This window comes from Histomonas meleagridis (assembly GCF_020186115.1).
Source record: "Histomonas meleagridis strain 2922-C6/04-10x chromosome Unknown scaffold_143, whole genome shotgun sequence".
NCBI classification, from domain to species: Eukaryota; Parabasalia; order Tritrichomonadida; family Dientamoebidae; genus Histomonas; species Histomonas meleagridis.
This window is the reverse complement of record NW_027150929.1, coordinates 295105-318975: the sequence shown is the minus strand read 5'-3', so window position 1 is coordinate 318975 and position 23871 is coordinate 295105. Positions and strand designations below refer to the sequence as shown.

At 30.4% G+C, this 23871-nt stretch overlaps 7 protein-coding genes across 7 annotated transcripts; 6 read left to right on the top strand and 1 right to left on the bottom strand.

Moving 5' to 3' along the window:
- Positions 1-348: 348 nt before the first annotated feature.
- On the top strand, positions 349-894 carry GO595_009968 (ADP-ribosylation factor; the record flags this gene model as incomplete). Its single annotated transcript, XM_067923712.1, has 1 exon — positions 349-894. One exon carries the CDS (start codon positions 349-351, stop codon positions 892-894), a length of 546 nt encoding a protein of 181 aa, XP_067769917.1.
- Positions 895-4725: 3831 nt separating this feature from the next.
- On the top strand, positions 4726-6708 carry GO595_009967 (Alpha amylase, catalytic domain containing protein; the record flags this gene model as incomplete). Its single annotated transcript, XM_067923711.1, has 1 exon — positions 4726-6708. One exon carries the CDS (start codon positions 4726-4728, stop codon positions 6706-6708), a length of 1983 nt encoding a protein of 660 aa, XP_067769916.1.
- A 573-nt stretch (positions 6709-7281) lies between these two features.
- GO595_009966 (UTP--glucose-1-phosphate uridylyltransferase family protein) lies at positions 7282-8703 on the top strand (the record flags this gene model as incomplete). The annotated part of the gene is made up of 1 exon (XM_067923709.1): positions 7282-8703. The coding sequence occupies one exon, from the start codon at positions 7282-7284 to the stop codon at positions 8701-8703; it is 1422 nt and encodes a 473-aa protein (XP_067769915.1).
- Positions 8704-14822: 6119 nt separating this feature from the next.
- On the top strand, positions 14823-16064 carry GO595_009965 (uncharacterized protein; the record flags this gene model as incomplete). Its single annotated transcript, XM_067923708.1, has 1 exon — positions 14823-16064. One exon carries the CDS (start codon positions 14823-14825, stop codon positions 16062-16064), a length of 1242 nt encoding a protein of 413 aa, XP_067769914.1.
- An 853-nt stretch (positions 16065-16917) lies between these two features.
- On the top strand, positions 16918-18357 carry GO595_009964 (uncharacterized protein; the record flags this gene model as incomplete). The annotated part of the gene is made up of 1 exon (XM_067923707.1): positions 16918-18357. The coding sequence occupies one exon, from the start codon at positions 16918-16920 to the stop codon at positions 18355-18357; it is 1440 nt and encodes a 479-aa protein (XP_067769913.1).
- Positions 18358-18452: 95 nt separating this feature from the next.
- Positions 18453-18938, top strand: GO595_009963 (ribosomal protein L21e; the record flags this gene model as incomplete). The annotated part of the gene is made up of 1 exon (XM_067923706.1): positions 18453-18938. The coding sequence occupies one exon, from the start codon at positions 18453-18455 to the stop codon at positions 18936-18938; it is 486 nt and encodes a 161-aa protein (XP_067769912.1).
- A 1432-nt stretch (positions 18939-20370) lies between these two features.
- GO595_009962 (histidine-rich glycoprotein-like) lies at positions 20371-23121 on the bottom strand (the record flags this gene model as incomplete). The annotated part of the gene is made up of 1 exon (XM_067923705.1): positions 20371-23121. One exon carries the CDS (start codon positions 23119-23121, stop codon positions 20371-20373), a length of 2751 nt encoding a protein of 916 aa, XP_067769911.1.
- Between the last annotated feature and the right edge of the window lie 750 nt (positions 23122-23871).

Below are 23871 nucleotides of genomic sequence, written 5' to 3'. Positions count from 1 at the left end.
TTGTTAAATACAACAAGTTATAAGAAAATACTGTAATATTATAATTATAATATTATACAAATTTAAGAAAAAATATATTTTATATAAAATTTCATGAAATAATTATCATTGTCTTCGTTTTGCTTGATCTTTAGATTCTAAAACTTTAAGTACTGTTGTACTTCGGGAATACTTGTTAAATTTTTAATGTTAAATGGTACGCAAATTAAGAATTTTGCTCAATTCTTTTAGAGGGAAAAGTGATGTAAAATATAACGTTCAGAATTTTCTATCGTTAAATCTCGATTTTGGTCAGATGGAAAGTTGTAGAAATGTGTTGCTCAAGCATTCAGTCATATCATTTATTCAATGGGCTTATTCTTTAGCGATATATATAACAAATGGTTCAGGAATAAAGAAACAAGGATTTTAATGTTAGGACTTGATGCAGCAGGAAAAACAACAGTTTTATATAAACTTAAACTTGGAGAACAAGTAACAACAATTCCAACAATTGGCTTTAATGTTGAAACATTTGAATACAAAGGACTTAACATGAATGTATGGGATGTTGGAGGTCAAGATCGTATTCGACCACTTTGGAGACATTATTTCCACAATACACAAGGACTTATTTTTGTTGTTGATTCTAACGATATCGGAAGAATTGATGAAGCACGTGATGTTTTGCATAGACTTCTTGAAGAAGATGAATTACGTAATTCCGTTTTACTTGTTTATGCTAATAAACAAGATCTTCCAAATGCAATTAAGCCAATGGAATTAGGAAATAGATTAAAACTTAACACAATTACAAATCGTCCATGGCAAGTTCAAGGAACATGTGCAACAACAGGAGATGGTTTATATGAAGGATTAGATTGGCTTGGTGAACAAATTCATAAAATGAAATAATTCAGGAAACAAAACTAAATAAATAATTGAAAAATAATTTTATTCTTTTAAGATATAAGTTTATTTGTGAATATCATTAATGTATCATTTTTATATAAAAAATTCGAAAAAGACCGATAGATATTCCAATAGTTTACACCTTGAACACAGATGCTCTCTGGTGAACAAATCAAGGAATTGTTAATCATAACATTTCGTGGAACTTCTAATGAACAAATCCAAGCTGCTACAATGCAATTAGAATCACAATTTCAATATCCAGAATATCCATTATTATTATGTGAAATTATTACATCGCCAGACATTATAAATACAGAACTTTGTAAAGCAGGAATTTTACAGCTAAGGAATGTTTTCCAAAAAAACATTAATTTTTTAGCTCAAAGTGGTATTCAGATATTTGTTAAACTTTCTATGTGTGTTTCACCAGACTTCCAACCAATTCTCGAAATTATTTCAGATATCATTGCCAAATTTAGTATTAATCAAGGAACTGAAGAACAATTAATTCAAACAATTTCAAATCTTATTCAAATGAATCAAATTCTTCCAGCCCTTATTCTCACCAATTCATTGATTGACTTTCACAAAATAAATCTTGGACAATTCCATCAAATCATTGATCCAATTTTCATATCCGCCTCTAATGTCTTAAATGCCTTTTTATCAAATGACTCTCAATCTCCATCTGCCCAAATTCTTCTACATTATTTTTTCATCACGTTTGTACCACATTTTATCAACTATCTTCCAAATCCACAGTCGCTTTTACCATATATTGCATTATCTTTCCATATAATAAACACTATTAATGGTCCAAGTTTTGTAGATATTACATCAGATGCGTTTGAACTAATTTATAATTCATCAATAATTTCAATCGATCTTATAAATGTTCCTGAATTCATGCAAATTATCCTTAATTTCTTTCATAGATATCATTCTTATACCAGTACCATCCTAGTATACAATATTCTTACTCAAATATTAACTGATAAATCAATCTTTAATTCATTATTACCCAATTTAGGCGACATAATATTACATATATTTGTGCCAATATTTACATATGGAATTAGTGAGCAACAAACATTTGTGTCTGAGCCTGAAACGTTTATCGAAAACAATTTTTCGACATATTCCGAAACGAATACGCCAAAATCAGCAGCGGCGTCGTGTTTACATCAATGTTCGGAATTGTTTCCAATTATATCACAAACTATACTTCAAATTGTTGCAAGTCAATTAAACGATGATCAATGGAATAACTTTTCACTTATTACTTTATTATCAACAGTTTCAATTAATTTTCTTGAAACGAATTCATTATTAGAAAACTTTATACAAATTGTTATAAGTTATTTACAATCAAATAATATAATTTTAATAAGTTCATCGTTAATCTTTTTAATTAATTTCCCTAAATGTTATTCATTAATATCAAATCAATTTGTGATTCCATGTATTACATTTTTAGCACAAAATTCATTTCCGATTATACAATATTTATCAAGTTGTGCTCTTAGTACATTATTAAGTTTCGGACAATTCGATATAACACAAATACCAGAAGAATTAATTAAAGCGGCATTAACAAATTTATTCATTTGTAGTCAACAATTTCCAACTGAATTAATCGCAAATTCGATTCCAACATTCATCGAATTTCTTGGAAATAAATTTAATTTATTGTCCGAAAATTGTATTGTTACACTTATGGAGTTATTTGAGTTTTATATAAATGATGATTCAGAAAACTCGCGAAGAAGTGCATCGAAATTTTCTGAATCGATATATAAAATTTGTTTTTATGTTTCGAATCAACAAATTTTCGATTATATTTTAATGTGCGTGAATAAGTTCATTGAGAATGGTCTTATGGAAAGTTTTGCTGAAGAACTTTTGCAAATCATTTCCGGATGTGTAATAAATGTGAAAGTTTTAAATGAGAATTATCTTTCGATTCCAAATTTGTTGTTTAGCTTTTTCGAAAGTGAAGGACGAACAGAAGTAATACAAATTTCGTTAATATATAAAAACTTTGTTTTGAAATTTAAGGATCAAATTAATAATTCCCAAATTATTTTGATGCCAATTATTAATATCATTAATGAAATGTTATTAGATATGAGTTATGATGATTATTTCGCATTAATAACTTTGTCGCAAATTATTTTCATTGTTTATAATAAAAACGTCGAAGTAAATCATCAATTAATTAATGAATGGTTACCAATGATATTAAATTTCGACTTTAATTATGTCGGCGATATTATTGCTGCAATGTTGTGTACGGAACCTTTGATTGTGTTGCAAAATGAAAACGTTTTAAAATTGTGGATAGAAAACACAAGGCCAAAAGCGTTTAACTTCTCTGCGAATGTACTGCTGCAATTTATAGGAAATAGAGCAGATTTGAAGGAATTCGCGGATAGAGTTAGATGCGTAATGAATGAGAAAATGAATAGTGAAGTTGAATTTGAAGAAAATGAAGAAAATGTTGAATTTTTTGGTAATTAATAAAAGTTATAGATAAATATTTTATGTTCTTATGTTAAAATATTATATTACCAAAATGATAATGATTGAAAAAGAGATAACATAAATTATTATTAAGTGTGTAAGATAAAATGTTTTCATTTGCAAATATTTACTTTGGTAAAAATATTCTTAAACTTTTATGAATTTACACTCCTTTGCATAAATAACATAAAAATTGATTAATTAATATGAATACCAGAAAAAAATTTTAAGTTTGAAGTATTAATATCTACAAATTGAATATTTCCGAGAAAATGAGATCAAATTGTTTGAGTATTTGTGGTATATTTCGTAATTTTTTCGATATCAAGCTAAATTTGACATAAGATAAGATGATATATTCCTATCTTTTTGCTATATGCAAATATAATGTTAGCTAGTAATATTCAAAATTTATTTATAACCATTTGCAAGATCCACTATTTTTGCTATTTATCAAAAAAAATCATGATATTTAGAGATATAAGGAACCTGCTTTTGAAGATATAGTATCTCAATACTTAAATGATATGAAAAACTTGAATATTGGGGTTTAACCAATCAATACTTACTTTAAATATGGAAAACATTGATATAAATGGAAAACACAATTGGGATATCTGATCCGATACCATATTCAGCAAGTCCTAATGATTATGAGAATAAATGATCTTGATTTCTATTTTACTTTAATGGTTAGTGTTGAAAATCCTATAATATATATATATAAATAAATCATATTGAAATAAAAACAAAATTTAATCAGAATGATAATTTGCTACACGTTGACAAAAATATATATAATTGACAACAAAATATTCTGCAAGATAAAATAATAAGTAAAGATGAAAATCAATCATTTTAGCATAATTTCATATGAGACATATGTTTAATACAAAAAAATTTCAAAAATAATAAAAAAAAATTGAAAAATCAGTGTTAAGAGTATTTATTATTACTAAATAACAATAATATTTATATTCGCATATTTCCGAATATATTGATGTCAAAAGCAAGGATCTAAACTTAAGTTTAGATACTTAAATTTCGGAACGTCACCATCTCAAAATCTCATATACTATGTTGGGTTCATATTATTATACAAGCAAATTTTGTGCAGCATCGTAATTCAACAAAAGTCTTTGAGTCGGAAATTCTTGAAATTGAAGAGGAATTCAGCTGTAATCAAAATTCAAATTAGGCGATCACACCTAAGAAATTTCTTTGGAGAAGGTCAAGTAAAGCATTCAACTGGGCAGGTAGAAATTGAATGTAAAAGTGATATGATCTAATTAATTATTCATTTCAAGAATGGAAGAGTTGCAAAACGAACCATTACTTTCCAACAAGGAAAAGGTTCAATCAGAGGAGAAAACTCCACTCATAAAGAAGGCAATTCTTGGTATTTGCCTTGCAATTGGTCTTGTTTCAGGTGTTCTTATTGGATACGTTTCATTCGGTCGTTCAAGTTCAACCACAAAGACAACAACCCAAACAGTTGCTTCTTCTTACAAAGTTGGTATTACATATTCTAATGCATCAAATGCTGCATGCACAATTTTCGAAAATCCAACCTGTTCTGGTTCCTCAGGCGATATGGATCCAAAGTGGGCTACACATCTTTGGAATACACCACCACGTGGCGCTGAAGATTGGAAGAAAGGTTATCAAGATATGCGTGTTCTTGTTGGCTATGCTCAACTCCAATATAACTCAGATCGCACATCTTGCACAGTTACAATCTATACGAAGACCCATCATGAACTTTCACTTACATATTATTTCGATGGAGTTGGTCAATCTGAACCATCCAAGACATTCGACTCATCTTACAAAGGACTCCTCAAGGTCAAGATTGTTGCAGCCACAGGTGAAACACTTGAACTTGATGAAATCGATTTCATCTGGAATGTAGAACCACTTAAGGAAAGACAAGGAGACTATCGTAATGGTCAAAAGGGTGCTATTGTTGAAATGTTTGGCTGGCCAGATGATGATATTGCTGAAGAATGTAAAGTCATTGCTGAAGCAGGTTATCTTGGCGTTAAACTTTTCCCACATCAAGAACAAGTTATGTCCACACAACCATTTGAAAACGAACTTAACCCATGGTACTTCATGTATCAACCAGTTTCATATCGTTTACAAGGTCGTATGGGCACACGCACACAACTCCGTAACATGATTAAGAAATGTCGTTCATATGGATTACGTGTTTATGCAGATGCAGTTGTTAACCACATGTCAGGATCTGGAAATGACGCACAAGACCATGTTAACCCAGGAGCTTCATGCACATATTGGCCAGGCAAACAATCATCTGACGAAGAAAACCAATCACCATACTACACACCAGCTTATACATATAAGTATAACTCATGGGGCGAACCATCAAATGTTCTTGAATATCCAGCAGTACCTTATGGACCAATGGACTTCCATTGTGATAAAGCACTTAATGCTTGGACAGATCCTAACAACATGAACACTGGTTGGCTCACAGGTTTAACAGATCTTGATACAAGCAAAGATTATGTACGTACAAGAATTGCCGATTATTTCGTTGATCTTTTATCTATTGGATTTTCAGGTTTCAGAGTTGATGCAGCAAAGCACATCCATCCAATCGATTTAGCAGCAATCTTTGCTAAGCTTAAGGAAAGATTAGGTGGCTCATATCCAGTCGATTTCTTCACATGGCTCGAAGTTCTTACTGGTGGCGAATCTTGGTTACTTGTCGGCGATTCAGAATATTCATATTCAACATACTTCTCAAATCAACTTAAATCACAAGGTTTAACAGATTCAGAAATCGATCAAATTAAGATCTGGTGGAGTGGTTATCCAGTAGAACCAGATAATGATGGAGGAAGAGTTTCTAAGATCAGAAAGGTTATTCAAAACGAAGATCATGATCAACAAAATGATGGTTCATCTTCTCGTGATATGCACGACCAAGGCTGCGTTCTTGTTAAAGGATGTGAACCAGCTAAGCACCGTGCTTTTGAAGTTAAGTTATTCACAGATCCTTACGGTAACAACGTTGATAATGATAACGATTATCCAATTCGTATGTTACTTTCTTCTTATTACTTCAAGGATGGCGTTAAGTCTCCTCCAGATGGTAAATCAGATTGCAGCCTTTGCAAAACAACTTGCGAAACATGTAAATCAAGAGGTTACTCAAAGGCTTACGTTGCTGATGCTAAGGCTTATGAAGGAACTGATTACACAAGAGTTCACCGTGATGCGGAAATTATTGCAGCAATGCGCAGCTGGATGCACATCAATTAAAAAATATTTACGTGCTTGCATTTTTGATATTTTTTTTGGTAAGTTAAAGATTCGAATCTTTGTGAATATTTGTAATTGATATTATGTGTTGACATCACGGTGTTGACAAAACGAAACAAAAGCAATGGTTCAATTCGCTTGTAAACTTCATGAAAAATCGAGTAAAGTTTTCAATTGCTTGTGCAAAATTGATTTGACATACTTGTTTAGTTTATTGAAATGTGCCATTAGCGGTGTTCCAAACCGACTTTTTCTCTCAAATAATTCTATCATTTGAATTATTCTATCGAAACCTAATTTAATTCAAAAATCATTATTTCAATTCACATTCAAAACAAAGCAATCTTTTTGTTCCCACACGTAATCCTCCAAGTAAAAAATTTCTTTTTTTTTTCTTATCTTTGCTTAGCATTAATAACCTTTTTCGCAGTTTTTCCTTCGTAAGGAGCATAATTACATTTCTCTGGAGCAGGTCAGAAGAAGAAAACCGTAAAAGAAGGTTGAAGAAATTGTTTATTTGAGTGGTTTACGAGCCTTCAAATTGGTTGTTTTGGCACTTCACATTTATTTTACATGTCTTCAGTTAAGGAACTTTTAAGCGTCAATGAAGAAGCAGCAATGGAAAAACTGAAAAAGGAAATTGAGCCACTCAAGCTCAACCCAGGCGCGCAAGCAAAATTAATTACAATGTTTAAAGCAGCATTTTCTCCATCAGTAGCTCAAGAAAGTGAAATTGTTTGGGACTACGTAAAACCACTTACACCAAGTGAACAATTTCCTTATGAAAATCTTTCTGAGCCTTCAGATCCTGTCGCACTTTTGAAGCAATTAGTTGTTATCAAACTTAATGGTGGTCTTGGAACAACTATGGGATGCACCTTCCCTAAGTCTCTTATAGTTTGCCAAGAAGGAAAGACATTTTTCGATCTCACATGTGATCAAGTTCGTTATTACAACAAGAAGTATAATGTTGATATTCCTCTTGTACTCATGCAATCTTTCTATACAGAAGACCAGATGAAGCCTGCAATTGAAAAGGTCAAAGATATTAGAGTTCTTTCTTATAACCAAAATAAATTCCCAAGAATTTATGAAGATACTCTTGAACCAGTTCCAAAAGACGACAAGTCACCTCTTGGCGAATGGAACCCTCCTGGCCATGGTGATGTTTTCCATTGTCTTCGTGATTCTGGTCTTTTAGATAAACTTCTTGCTGAAGGCAAAAGGTTTATTTTCATATCAAACATCGACAACCTTGGCGCTACCATTGACCTTAAGATTCTTAACAAGGTTGCAACTGAGAATAGATCATATGCTGCCGAAACCGTTGCCAAAACGCCAGATGATTGGAAGGGTGGAATGCCCATCCTTTATAAAGGCCGTGTGAAGCTTCTTGAAACAGCCCAAGTCCCTCCAGGTCATATGGATGATTTTGTCGATATCAAGAAATTCGACATTTTCAACTCCAACAACATGTGGGTAAGCCTTGAGAAGCTCAAAGAATCCTTAGATAATGATACACTTGTACTTGATGTCATTAAGAATCATAAAGTATACAATGGAAAAAGTGTCATCCAATTAGAAGCAGCTGCAGGCTCTGCTATTCAGTCATTCAGTGATTCTATTTCAGTTAAAGTTCCACGTAAGAGATTCCTTCCTGTCAAATCATGTAATGAACTTTTGTTAATGCGATCTGATTTCTATACTGAAAGTGGATGCGAGTTCTTAATTAACACTAAAAGAACTGTCGAAGGCTTGCCATCACTTAAGCTTGGATCATGCTACACAAAGGTACAAGACTTCGAGGCAAGATTCCCATATCCACCAAGTATTGTAAATCTTGAAAAATTAGAAATTGAAGGCGATGTAACATTTGGTAAAGAAATTGTCTTAGAAGGAAAGGTAAAGATTTCTGCGCCTGAAGGTGAGAAATGGATTGTACCTGACGGAAGAAAGTATAAAGACGTGGAAATAACGGAACAATCAAAGCTTTGAAAATAAAAAATTATTCATCATCGTGGTTTTGTAAGAAGATAATTAAATTATCGCAAAGCTTTGGATCTCTTTTTTATTTCTTAATGTTTCTGCGGCGGTTAAACCAGTTATCTGGCCAGAAATGGAAGAAATTTTATCAGAAATCCAACGAATTTCATCGGCAAAGAGAATTTCAAAGCCAGAACATGCAATAATACAAACTCTTGTATCTCTAGATTTTGATTTAATAAGAAATTCATTCGATTCATTAAGATTAATTGAAAAATCATTAATTAATCTTTATAAAGTAAATGAAGGAAAACTTAGTGTTCAGTGTTCATTATTCATAACAAAAATGCTTGTAAATATTTATCACATAATTAACAACCCAACAAACAAAATAGTTATATCAACATTTACAAATCTCAGTAAAAACCTTACAGCTTCAAGTACTGTTGGCATTGGCGAACTTGCACATTGTTTTCCATCAGAATGTTCACCACATTTTCAAAATGTCATAAATTCTTTATTAAAGATTTCTAACACAAGCCCACTTATACTTCAAGCTCTATTAGCATTGCGTCTTATTTTTTCTACAAAACATTCTTCACTATCACGCTATATAAAAAATGTATTAAAATATTTAAAGAAAACCATTGAAAATGAATCTGAATATATTCTAATGATGAGTATTAAACTCATGAAGTCGCTTATTTTTTATGATTCCTCCATTATTATCACCATTTTTGAAATGCTATATTTTATCATTTCTAAGAATCCAACACTTTTTATCATAAGTGAAATATCTCGACTTATTTCATATATTTCGCTAAATTGCAATGATAATTCTTATGATAAATCATTAACAATAATCAAAAAATATCGGCAATTTATTTCATTTACTATTCAACGATTTTTTGAAACTATAAATCCAACAATGATTCAACAACATTACGAAAAATTCTTTGATTTTATTAAAGAATATTCACCAACAGATATTGATGAACTTATAATTTATGGAAACAATAAAATAAATCAAGAAATGTTTAATAAGTTACTAATAGAAAAACCAAATTATCAACAAGTTATAGTCATGAACAAACTCATAAATAAAGAAGATGATTTATATATGTTGTGTAGCGTTTGTTCCAATTTATCATTTTCTAAAGATATAAATGAAAAAAATATTTCAAAGAAATTTTTTAATAAATTATCAAAGAAATCAAATCGAATTGCAAACGAATATCTGAAATCGACAATTTTATCATTAATAAATGACGCAAATAATTATAGTTATGGATTTGTAGTGATGTCTATACTTGAAGGTGATATAAATCTTATAAATTCTATTAAAGATATTATTGTTAATGATTATGTACCATTAATCAACAAAGAAAATAATTTCGAATCTTATCGATTTATATATTTTTGGGGAATTTGTTCATTTTTAAGTATTGATTCATTTGATGTTAATTTAATTGGACCTATGTTAAAGAAAGTAAATAATTATTTAATTAACATAAAAACATTTAATGATAAACAAGAAATGTTATTAAATAATGTTTTACTTTTTCTTACTAAATTTAATGATTTTAATATATATTCTAAAAGTTTATTTGAGTTTATAATACAAAGAATTGATAATGTTTCATATTTAACTTTGTCGATTTTTATTGATTTTATAATAAATTGTATTAATGATTGTAATTTGATTTCAACAATTTTGTTAAATAAATGTAAAGATTTAAACCCTGGAAAACATTTTTTAAGGAAACAAATTCAACGTCCAATGATAGTATCAGATGACATATTAATTAAGAAGAAAATCCAACATATAAATTATCAAAAAATTTTAGCACAAAATTATATTAATAAATTTCCGCAAATATTTAAAAAATGTAATATAAAAACAAAAGAAACAATATTACAAACCTTAATTCAACAAAATACATGTTTATCACATTCGATTATTCTTCAAATTATTAAAGACGGATCATTTAAAGAATTAATTACACATAATTTTATAGGTTCATTATTAAAGACATTAAAAGGTAATGATTATTTACGGATACAAATTACATGTGAATCAATATCATATTCCATTTTAAACAAAGAAGAATATATAAATGGAATAATAAAATTCATCGAAATGAATAAAATTTCTGCTTCTTGTTTATTGATATCATCAGTAATGTGTCAAACGCAACTTGAAGAGAATTTTCTTTCACGAATTATGCTATTTATAAATGAAAAAATCTTTTCAAGTAATTCGACACCATTTGCTTTGCATGCATTATCTACAATGTTTATCACACAAGGAAAAGAAATAAAACCATTTTGTTTAAATCAATTAAATATATTACTTCAATTATTACATAATTCTAATTCATTACATCCATTAGTTTTATATTTAATATATAATTCTGTCATTGATTTGATTAATAATTTCGATTTGGATGAAACTGTAAATATTACTGCGTTATCTATTTTAGTTTCATTTTCTTCAACGCCTTTTACTTTATCTAAAGGAATTACATATGAAACATTTGTTGAACTGAAGAAAAAGAATATAAATTTTATAAATGGATTAAGTATAAAACCTATTAAATCACAAAATGTTTCTCATTCTATACTTTTATCATCGATTAAAGCATTTTCTTATATATCAAATACGAAAAATTATATAAAATTTTTACCTAAAATTATGGTCTTAATTAAAAAGATTAATAATGGTAATATGATCGAATTTGTTGTTAATTTAATATCGAAATGTAAAATCGATTTAGTAATTGATTTTATTTATAATGTCTTTAAAGATAATTTAATTCCTGAAGTTGGCATTGAACCGAATTTATTAACGAAAATCATTTTATTAAAAGTTTTGGATAAAATTTTAACAAATATTGAAGTTCAACATGTTTATAAAATTGTTGTTTCTCTTTGTATAACAATTTCAAGTAATATATTTCAATTACAAGAAATTAGTTTTCCGATTTTAGGTAAAATTAATGAGTTATATACATTAAGTTCATTTTCGAAACATTTCGAAATATTATTTGAAACCGCATTAAATTTCGATTTTTCGATTTCCGGAAGTTTTATAACTTCTTTAATTAATGTAAATAATTTAGAAAATTGTTCTAAAAAAATTTCGAATTTAAATAAATTCGATTTAAATGTAATTCCAATTTTAATAAAAATTTATGAAATTAATAAAAATTCCATAAAACAATTCATTGATATTAATTATAATAAAATAATTAATTTAATGAATGAAATTTTTAATGATATTAATAATAATGATTTTAATATAGAAAAAAATCAATTTTTATTAATATTTTTAGAATTACAAAATGAGATTACACCGAATGAAACATTTAAATATTTCATAAATAAATTATCAAAAACAAATTCTGAAACTGAAATTAATGAACTTATTAAAAGTTCGATGTTATTACTTAATAAACATAAAAATGAAATTGAAATAGATTTGATAAAAGATTTAATTAATATTTCAATTATTAAATCGAAAACATTTGATATTAAAGAAACAATTTCTGATTTTTGTTTTATAGTTACAAAAATGAAAATAAAATCTTCTGAAATATTAAAATTAATTTTAAATGTTATTATAAATATTGATTTTAAATTCGAAACTTTTGCATATATTATAGAAAACATCGATAACGAATTAATAAAAGAAAATATAAATGGAATTTTAAGTTCATTATTACATAAACATAATGAAGAAAATGAAAAACTTATTATTTCTTTGTTTATTCTTTTAATTAAGAAAAACATCGAAAATATATCACATGAAATCATTAAATTTATTGTTAATGATAAGCAAAATTTACAAATTGAATTCGAATTATTATATCTAATAATCATTCAACAAAATATTCAAAAAATCGATTTTTTGGAAATAATAAAATTCTCTTTAAATAACCTTAAAAATGGAGCTTTATTAATCGGAAGAATAATTTGTAATAAAGAAATTAAATTCGATTTCGATTATAACGAAATTATTTTAAAGCTAATCGAAAATATTCAAAATAATTTCAATAATTCGAAAATTTATTTCGATTTATTAATTCTTTGTATGAAAAATTGTTATAATAATCAATGCATAAAAATCGCATTAAAAGAATTAATGAAAATATTTCCATCATTAAAATATGAATCAAAGGAAATATGTGTTAACATATTTAAACATTACCAAAATACTAACAATGAGATTCTTCATGAAATTTATGAAGAATTAAATGAAAAAATACGCGAATCAATTGTTAAGTGTTTAATTAATAAATAAAAATTATTTGTAATTTAAATTCTGAGTTTTACATAAAAGTGTAAACGGTAAGAAATGAAAGCGATTCCTCAACCTTCATTCAGAAATAAAGCACAAACAATTGACTTTCTGAAGAAGCTTTCAAATAAAGATAATTATTTGAGGGTCATCGCTTGGTTACATTATTTTGATTTAATTGATTTAAATTGTTTATCAAAATCAATTTTCTTTTTATATGATAATTATCATGATAACATACTAAAACATATTCAAGATATTCAAAAACCAGTAGATAGTTTATCAAGCGAAGAAGAAAGATATTTAATAGAAATTGATACACAAAGATCACATTTTTGGTATCAAGAACTTATAAAAGAGAGTAACATTAACCAATCTAAGGCTCCAACAGACGATTTAAATGTCCAAAGAATTTTAGTTGCAATTCGACTTACAGATGATTTTTATGAATATCTTCAAGGATTTGATAGATATGCTTGCGTTTGCATGACAATCAGCTTAGAATTTGCTACCCACATTGGAGAGTCCATTGATTTTGCAGAAGCGATTGCATTCTTTTTATGTCAAAAGATTCTTCGAATTGTCGATATTGGAAAATTTACAAAAGATTATAACTTTGCCAATAAACATTTTTCACTTATTGACAAAAAGGTTATGGAGTCTCATCCAAAAGAATATCAATATCTCATTAGCATGAACACGACTTCAATGTTTTACGCTTTAAAATGGGAATTGGTTTCATTTGCTGATCAATATAATTATAAAGATTTGTTGCTGCTATGGGATCAAATAATTTTACACAAATCAAATCACACAGATTTTATGATTGAATTGTGTACTGCCCATATTGAACTAATTAGTTTTAATGACCCAACTACAGTACTTGAAACAATACAAGCAAAAAATGATTGGGATGTTATAAAGGTTATACAAATTACTAATGAACATTTGAAAAAACGTAGAGCCCAAAAAGTGGCGTTCTGTGTTTTAATTATAATTGCTGTTATGATATTTGTTATTAATAAATTTTTATGAGTAATGATTTGGTGTGTTTCAAAAATAAATCAATATTTGCCCAAAAATCATTTTGATATTTTTTCTTTAAAAAAAGAATTTTTTATGTTTTGATTGAGATGCCTTTGCCCTCCATTGGAAAAAAGTGGGATCGCATATTTTAGACAACAATGGAACCGATTTTTCACTGATTGACTTTGGTTTTGTTGTTTTCTCCAATAATAACCGTTTTCTGCGGTACGGTTTGACGGTAGGCAAAATTTGTTTTCTTTACCGTAACGTTTTGTCATGGCATTTTCAATGGCCACGTAAATTGTAAAGTTATCAATATTCAAAATTTGATGACGCTGGTGACTTTTGACAGCTGAGTTTCAATGCTCCTTTCAATTTCCAACTGATCAGTTCCGGAATTATTGAATTAATTTGCTCGTTTTTTACGCTTTCAAAAAGTGATTAGGTCGTTACGAATATCGCCGCTGCAGAATCCTGTACAGATGAAAATATGAAGAAATACATATCGAACAATTTTGAAGAGAACAGTTATCAATACATAAAGTAATAAAAAAAAAAATATAAATGAGACAAATATGTATTATATCCATATTTATAAAATACAATTTAATTCATTGTTTTGGTTTTATTTTATATGCTATAGTTTCCAGTTAATAAGCACAATTTCAGAGAACTAAAGAGAGAATTTTGATTTTATTTTGGAGGTTTTTTATTGTATTTGTGACAAACGGAATTCAAGTATGATATAATGTATAGAAAAATACGGTTTTGTTGTAAAATTTTTTGATTCACAATAAAAATCAGAATGAAGTGCAAACCACTTAAAATCAAGAACAAGTATAACTTGCTCAACAAGATTGGCTCAGGAAGTTTCGGAGAAATCTTTGTATGTCAAGACAAAAGCGGCCGTCTTTATGCAGCCAAAATTGAGGATAATCGTACTAAGTGCCCACAACTTAAATATGAAGCAAAACTTTACAATGTATTTGCAGGGTCTGTTAACACAGGGAAAATTTATTGGTTTGGAAGTCAAGCAACAGATGATATAATGGTGATGGATTTATTCGGTAAATCAATCGAATCCTTATTCAACACTCGTCAGAAACTATCTTTGAAGACAGTACTGATGTTAGCTGATCAAATGATATCAAGTGTTGAGTATCTCCACAAAAAATCCTTCATTCATAGAGATATAAAGCCCGAGAACTTTGTTATGGGTCTTGGGAGCAAGGGCAACCAGTTATACATTATTGATTTTGGACTTTCCAAGAAATATAGGGATTCAAAGTTAAAACATATTCCACTAATTGAAGGAAAGAATCTCACGGGAACTGCTAGATATGCATCTGTTAATGCCCTCAAAGGGTTTGAGCAGTCTAGACGTGATGATATGGAATCTCTTGGATATGTATTGGTCTATCTTCTTAAGGGATCACTTCCATGGATTGGCTTATCTGGTAGTAGGAATAAGTCTAAATTCCAAATGATCTGCGATTATAAAGAAATCATTCCATTATCTCGAGTTTGCGAAGGCCTCCCACCAGAATTTGCTGAATACCTCCGTCTTGTTAGGCAACTGGAGTTCACAGATGAACCTGAGTATTCTCGATATCGCAAAATGTTCCGCGACCTTTTCATAAGCAATGGCTATCAATACGATTATAAATATGACTGGACAATATCGAACACATTCCAAAAGGAGACCATTATTTCTTCCGCACAAGCACCACTTCGGAGTTCTCCCAAGACCTTTTTCGCACAAACACGTGTTAATACTATCAGCCGTAATTGCTGCTCAACCCAAAGCAATCGCAACTCAATGAAAGTCCAATATCAGACTTCTGATATGGATTCCTCTTCTGGTGGAAATGAATTAATGAATTTTTTTAAGAAAGAAGATGAAATGAGCTGCTCATCAGAAACACACTCGCTAGATGATCAGATTCGCGAAGAAAAAGAAGTGAAATTAACATTCCCGAGAAGTAATCCTGCAATTCCAAGACCACCTGTTTTACCAAGATCAATCCCAAAAAGCGTTAAAGCATAAAATAGAAAATATTAATGTTCAAACTTCGTTTGAAGTTAATTGTCATGATAAAGCTAAATTAATAAAAAAAATTGTTAACACATTGAAAAGCTTTTCAATTGTTTTTGAAATAACAATTTCAATTGAAAATATTTGACACAAATTGTACACGATTTTTACTTTCGTTACAGAAAAAGCGTTTTTACAACAAATACAACGCTTACAACAATAATCGTTTGTGAACCGAATTTGACTGGTTTATGTAGATCTTTTTGTTTGTCCTCTGTCGAAAGACGTTATGGAGATCGTTAAATCTTGTTAGAAATTTGTCAAAAAGAAAATTCTCATCAAACAACAAAATTTTTCATTTGAATGTTATCAAATACTATTTCTTAATAACTTGAAAGATTTGAAACAAATGTATTTTCAATTTTGTTTATCAAATTAATCAGAATCTGATTCAGGATTAAAATAGCAAACAAATGTCTTCTTATAGGATCATATGATGAAAAAACAATATATTGAAACATATGAATTTAGATCCGATGGATGCTTTAAATAAATATCTGGATAACAAAAATCTTTTCTTCAAACATTATATTTGCAACATATAAAAAGCATATTATCCGCCACCTTAGAATAATTATATATTAACGGATAATGATAATTAAAACTTCCCGATAATAAATTAGCGATTGATTGGATTATATGTATGTTTGTATATTTATTGTAAATTTAATAGAATTTTTACTATTTCGTTATGCAAACATGTCATTTAAACTCATCATGTTTATTTTTTGATGTGTGAATTCACACAAAAAGTCAGGAAAAGTGTTAAGACCGTTTATTTTTGTATACCGTTTACAATAATCAGATGTTTGAAGACCCGCCTTTTCAAGTTGATCTACCACCACGAAAACCCGGAAATTCTTTTCGAAGAGGCATCGAAAACAGAAACCTTAATGCAGGAGGAAAGATGTTTGTCTCTAAACCATCAAATATTAAAAAGCAACTTAAATTTGACGATCCTGATACAATAACATTAGCATTTGATCCTTTTCAACAACAGCCACAACAAGAACCGCAAGAAAACAATTTAAGTCATTTAAATATTTCAATTCCAACTTTATCAGATTTATTAAAAGATTTCAATAATTTTCAACAAAGCCAGGTAATGACTCCTGGAACACCAACAGTCGCAGGTCTCCAAGAATCACCTGAATCAAGCATTTTCAAATCTAAAGTAAGTTTTCGTCCATCACCATTAGTTACAAATCATGACTTCAATTTGTTAAAGAGAGGCGGTGAAGCTGTGTTTGATATGAAACCTAAAACACAAAACAATGATCACATTTCATTTGGAGAACCTGTTCAATCAAAATTCACATCCAATCCTAATGATACAACAGACGAAATTTTCCTCCTTCCAAAGAAATCAATTTTAAAGAAACAACCAATTGATGATCTCAATACAGCAGCTTTTAATCAAATCCTCTCAAAGAATCGACAATTGAACTTAGATTTAGATGATGACACAATTCCACTACGACCAGTACAATCTAAACTCCAACAAAAACAACCTAAACCCAAAGAGAAAGAAGAAGATTTAACGATCAATAAATCGGAGTACCCCAAAAACGATCAAATCAATACTTTACCCACAACCCAAATCAATACTTTACCCACGTCCCAAATCAATACTTTACCTACAACCCAAATCAATGCTTTACCCGCAGCCAAAATCAATACTTTACCCATGACCCAAACGGTCGACAAAACTAGGCAACTTAATGAAGCAATCAGTACTCTTCAAAACAGAACAAACTCGCCAAAAGAAAATTCTAAAGCGATGTATACTCTCCTTTGTAAATGTTTACCATTTAAAGTTACTTGTCTCATGACAAATACAACATTCAAAGTTTCGATTATTTCTAAATATAAACAAATTTCAAATGCAAAATTGACTTCAACAAACACAGTTCCGTTGTTTAGTCATATCGCAATACATTCACGCGACAAAAAATATCATCAAGAAATGATTTCGCTCTTGTCAAAAGTTCCATATTTGTTTCTTGATCACCAAAACGTTTCTTTTGTAGTTTCATCGAAAGTTAGAAACGTTCGTTTTGCACTTGTTTTCACCATTCCAAATCATTATCCATGGTGCAGATTACCAATGCCATTGATAAGAGTAGATTTTGGAATTGATAAGAATGAGTTACAGAACATAATTAGAGGGACTTTAGAATCATTAAGGTTTGGTCCTAATTTGCTCACAAGATTTGTTGACGAAATTTTAGCAATTTTTCCATGAACTATGTAAACTATTTATTTGTGTTATCGTTCCTCGTGTTAACGGTCTCTGTGCATTACTAAACGTTTTTTGCGGTTTGGTCGACCTTTATCAGAATGGGTCACACAGCAGGTCTTCGTTGGGGAACAAGATACCTTTTCGCACGTAAGTTCAGGAAGCATGGAATGCCAGCTCCATCACAACAACTTCGTACTTTCAGAATCGGAGACATCGTCGATGTTCATGTGAACTCAGCAGTCATGAAGGGTATGCCACATCGCCTTTACAATGGTCGCACTGGTACAGTTTGGAACGTTTCTCCACACGCAGTCGGTCTTTTGATTTATCGTCGTGTTAATAACCATATTGCTCCAAAGCGCATTTATGTTCGCACAGAGCACATCCAACATTCAAAGTGCAGAGATGACTTCAAGAACCGTGTTGCACAAACACAAAAACTTAAGAAAGAAGCTAAGGAAAAGGGAATCAAACTTGAAAAGTCAGCTCTTAAGCGTCTCCCAGCTCAACCTAAAGAAGCACACGTTGTAAAGCCAGAAGTCATTAAGGCTGTTTGCTTCACACCATTCCGTGAAACTTGGTAAAAATTTTCTGGAACATTCTTTGTTTTATTCAAAAGTGTCTTGTTTTTAAATAGGGCTCTGATGTGTCGAAAAACCGCTGCTAAACATTTTACTATCGTTCGAGAATAAGTTTTTTCGCTTAAATGATCTTGTGATTCAAAAAAATAAAGAAAGAAATAATGAAAAATCTCCATAGGATGTATTTGAAGACACAAAATATATTTCATATGAATAACAAAAAATTTAATAACTTTTTGCTATACGATTTTATTGATATTTCATATTTCTTTATTTATTAAAACAACATCATAAAATATATTCAGCATTGTGTATTATTTTTAAAAGTCAATTCCAAAGGGAAATTTTGAATTTTTTTTAATCAAATTGATTAAATTAAACATCAGAAAATTTTCTTTTTAATAAAAAATTAAAAAATATCTGTTATGTATATTTAATATTTTTCATAATTATTTGATTTCTTATCTGTATTCCCAGAAAAAGGATATCTTTCCTCAAACGACCGTTTATTTGTTGCATTTTCCATTTCGAACAAAAAATGTTATTTAAAGTTACAACTAGGAATACACTAATGCATCAACTTTCTCTGGTGATGAAGTTGACTAGGTCTCTGAGAGGATCCAAAGATGCCGGCTCAATAAGTTGATATCGTTTGTTAAACAAAATAAAGTGTTTGAATGAAGTATTAAGGTAAATTTCAATTTGCAAAATCTTGAAATGTTTTAAGTGATGATAATAAAAATGAGCATAAACACGAAAAAGTCTTTTCATTATGGTTCTTATAACGCTTTCAATGTTGTTTTTAAATGGAACCCCTGGTGTTGATGGGAAAATGTTTTCATCGTCTAAAAGATTTTGAATCCATTTAAGAAGTCTTGCTATGTATTCAGGAGCAGATACTTCACAAGGCTTTGATCCTTGTTCACTCCATAAATATTTGTAACCACTTCCTGCTGTCATTACAGGACAATTTTCGACTGTACAATACTCAGTTACTGCAGAAAAAAGCATTGTTACTTGTCTGTGAAAGTCAAAAACGTTGTAAGCAAACCATTCTATTTTATCTTCTCCTTCAGGTAAGCTAATAATTGCCTCAAGATTTTTGTCCAGTGTTTCGAATTGAATATTTCTTGTTGTAGATCCATGTGTCTGGTGTGCGTGATTTCGTAGACCGGGGTTGCGAAACGTTTGGTTATTTCCTTTGAAGCCAGGAGCTAAAGGGTTACTTTTAATCATTATTAGCTGCCACTTTTCATTGAAAAGGAACAATTAAAAATTAAATTTCTGTTTTATCATTTGTTTTAGCCTTGGACAAATAGTTAAAGTAACAATTTCCGATAAAATTAACATCGGTGAAACCAAATTTCGATTTTGAAAAAAGTCAAAAACTAAAAAAATACGTCAAACATTTCAGTACGTCACCTCGTTTTAGAGTTTACTCATATGAAGGCGCATTGCCTATGTCGTAGATCCCATTGTCTTCGTACTCAAATTGCTCATTGCTGTTGTCTGTAACTTCGTTATCAGAGTTTTGTTCATAAGAAGGCGCATCGCCAATGTTATATGTGCCGTTGTCGTCGTATTCAGCTTCAGCGCTGTTATCATCTGGAATGTACGTGCCGTCATATGCGTATCCGTTCTCTTCTGGAATGTACGTGCCGTCATATGCGTATCCGTTCTCTTCTGCTTCATATGTGTCAACATACTCTTTGAAGTCTTCATAGAAGATTCCTTCGTTTTCAAGGTTTTCCTCTGGAATGTATGTGCCATCGTATGCATAGCCGTTCTCTTCTGCTTCATATGCGTTTACATATTCTTTGCCATCTTCATAGAAGATTCCTTCGTTTTCAAGGTTTTCCTCTGGAATGTATGTGCCATCATATGCATAGCCGTTTTCTTCTGGTTCATCCAAAATTTCATATTCGTTGTTTTGCTCTGGTATGTATGTTCCATCGTATGCATAGCCGTTCTCTTCTGGTTCATATGCATCAACATACTCTTTGGTATATTGTGGAACATATGTGCCATCATATGCATAGCCATTCTCTTCTGCTTCATATGCGTTTACATATTCTTTGCCATCTTCATAGAAGATTCCTTCGTTTTCAAGGTTTTCCTCTGGAATGTATGTGCCATCATATGCATAGCCGTTCTCTTCTGCTTCATATGCGTTTACATATTCTTTGCCATCTTCATAGAAGATTCCTTCGTTTTCAAGGTTTTCCTCTGGAATGTATGTGCCATCATATGCATAGCCGTTCTCTTCTGCTTCATATGCGTTTACATATTCTTTGCCATCTTCATAGAAGATTCCTTCGTTTTCAAGGTTTTCCTCTGGAATGTATGTGCCATCATATGCATAGCCGTTCTCTTCTGCTTCATATGCGTTTACATATTCTTTGCCATCTTCATAGAAGATTCCTTCGTTTTCAAGGTTTTCCTCTGGAATGTATGTGCCATCGTATGCATAGCCGTTCTCTTCTGCTTCATATGCGTTTACATATTCTTTGCCATCTTCATAGAAGATTCCTTCGTTTTCAAGGTTTTCCTCTGGAATGTATGTGCCATCATATGCGTATCCGTTTTCTTCTGGAACATATGTGCCATCATATGCGTATCCGTTTTCTTCTGGAATGTATGTGCCATCATATGCATAGCCGTTTTCTTCTGGAACATATGTGCCATCATATGCGTATCCGTTTTCTTCTGGAACATATGTGCCATCATATGCATAGCCGTTTTCTTCTGGAATGTATGTGCCATCATATGCATATCCGTTTTCTTCTGGAACATATGTGCCATCATATGCATAGCCGTTTTCTTCTGGAATGTATGTGCCATCATATGCGTATCCGTTTTCTTCTGGAACATATGTGCCATCATATGCATATCCGTTTTCTTCTGGAATGTATGTGCCATCATATGCATAGCCGTTTTCTTCTGGAATGTATGTGCCATCATATGCGTATCCGTTTTCTTCTGGAACATATGTGCCATCATATGCATAGCCGTTTTCTTCTGGAATGTATGTGCCATCATATGCGTATCCGTTTTCTTCTGGAACATATGTGCCATCATATGCATAGCCGTTTTCTTCTGGAACATATGTGCCATCATATGCGTATCCGTTTTCTTCTGGAATGTATGTGCCATCATATGCATAGCCGTTTTCTTCTGGAATGTATGTGCCATCATATGCGTATCCGTTTTCTTCTGGAACATATGTGCCATCGTATGCATAGCCGTTCTCTTCTGCTTCATATGCGTTTACATATTCTTTGCCATCTTCATAGAAGATTCCTTCGTTTTCAAGGTTTTCCTCTGGAATGTATGTGCCATCATATGCATAGCCGTTTTCTTCTGGTTCATCCAAAATTTCATATTCGTTGTTTTGCTCTGGTATGTATGTTCCATCGTATGCATAGCCGTTCTCTTCTGGTTCATATGCATCAACATACTCTTTGGTATATTGTGGAACATATGTGCCATCATATGCATAGCCGTTCTCTTCTGCTTCATATGCGTTTACATATTCTTTGCCATCTTCATAGAAGATTCCTTCGTTTTCAAGGTTTTCCTCTGGAATGTATGTGCCATCATATGCATAGCCGTTTTCTTCTGGTTCATCCAAAATTTCATATTCGTTGTTTTGCTCTGGTATGTATGTGCCATCGTATGCATAGCCGTTTTCTTCTGCTTCATATGCATCAACATACTCTTTGGTATATTGTGGAACATATGTGCCATCGTATGCGTATCCGTTCTCTTCTGGTTCATATGTGTCAACATACTCTTTGAAGTCTTCATAGAAGATTCCTTCGTTTTCCAGGTTTTCTTCTGGAATGTATGTGCCATCATATTCATAACCATTCTCTTCTGATTCATCTAAAATTACATAATCGTTGACATCTTCTGGAATATATGTACCGTCGTATGCATATCCATTTTCTTCTGGTTCATTAACTGAATACTCATTAACAATATCTGGGATGTATCTCCCATCATATGCATAATCATTTTCTTCATATGTATCTACATATTCTTTATTGTATTCATTTTCAAGATTATCATCTGGTATATAATTTCCATCGTAGACATATCCATCGATTCCATTGTCATAGGCATCCTCTGCGGCATCTATCGTGTAATATTCTGATAAGCAGAAAGCAGCGAAGAGTAAAAACATTTTGGAAGCCGATACGAAGTTAATTGAATTTTATACGTTCAAAGTATTGAAAATTTGAGAACCAGAATAAGAAATTTAATCTATGAATATTATCAAAAATATTAATCATTAATCATTAATTTTGGAAACTTAATAAATACTCTTGTCAGTTAATATCATATCATAACTATAATATAAAATATTGGCTAAATAACAAGAAAATTAAAGATGATTTTTTTCGGTCCCACCCCAACAATTATAATTTTGTTTTGTTTATACAGAAAAATTTGATCTACATCCGACCGTTAACGACAAACATTTGTCAAAGAATGGCCTACAGTTAACCCCAGAACTGAATACAATTTTTGAATACAGCGAAAAAGTTTCATTCAGTTGTTTTTGATCCTTATCATTCAAATGAGTATGACATATATATCATGTTAATTATGATAATATTTTATCATTTTTTTATCAAACATATGATTTTAGTTATAGTTAGGATATTAATTGCATAATTACATAATTATTATAAAATTTTCGTAAGAGATATTTTTTGAAAAAAATGTTAAAAATGATGTATATTGTAAACTTGATTGGGAAAATCGTTTTGTAAGATGATAAAAAAAATCAAAATTTATGAAATTCAGTTTTCATCCAAAATCTGTAAATAACGCTTTATAATACATACTTCCTTCAATTATATTATGGCGGCAATGTAATTATATTTCTTGGAAATTATTTCCTTATTTACTAAGTATCACTCAAAAAATG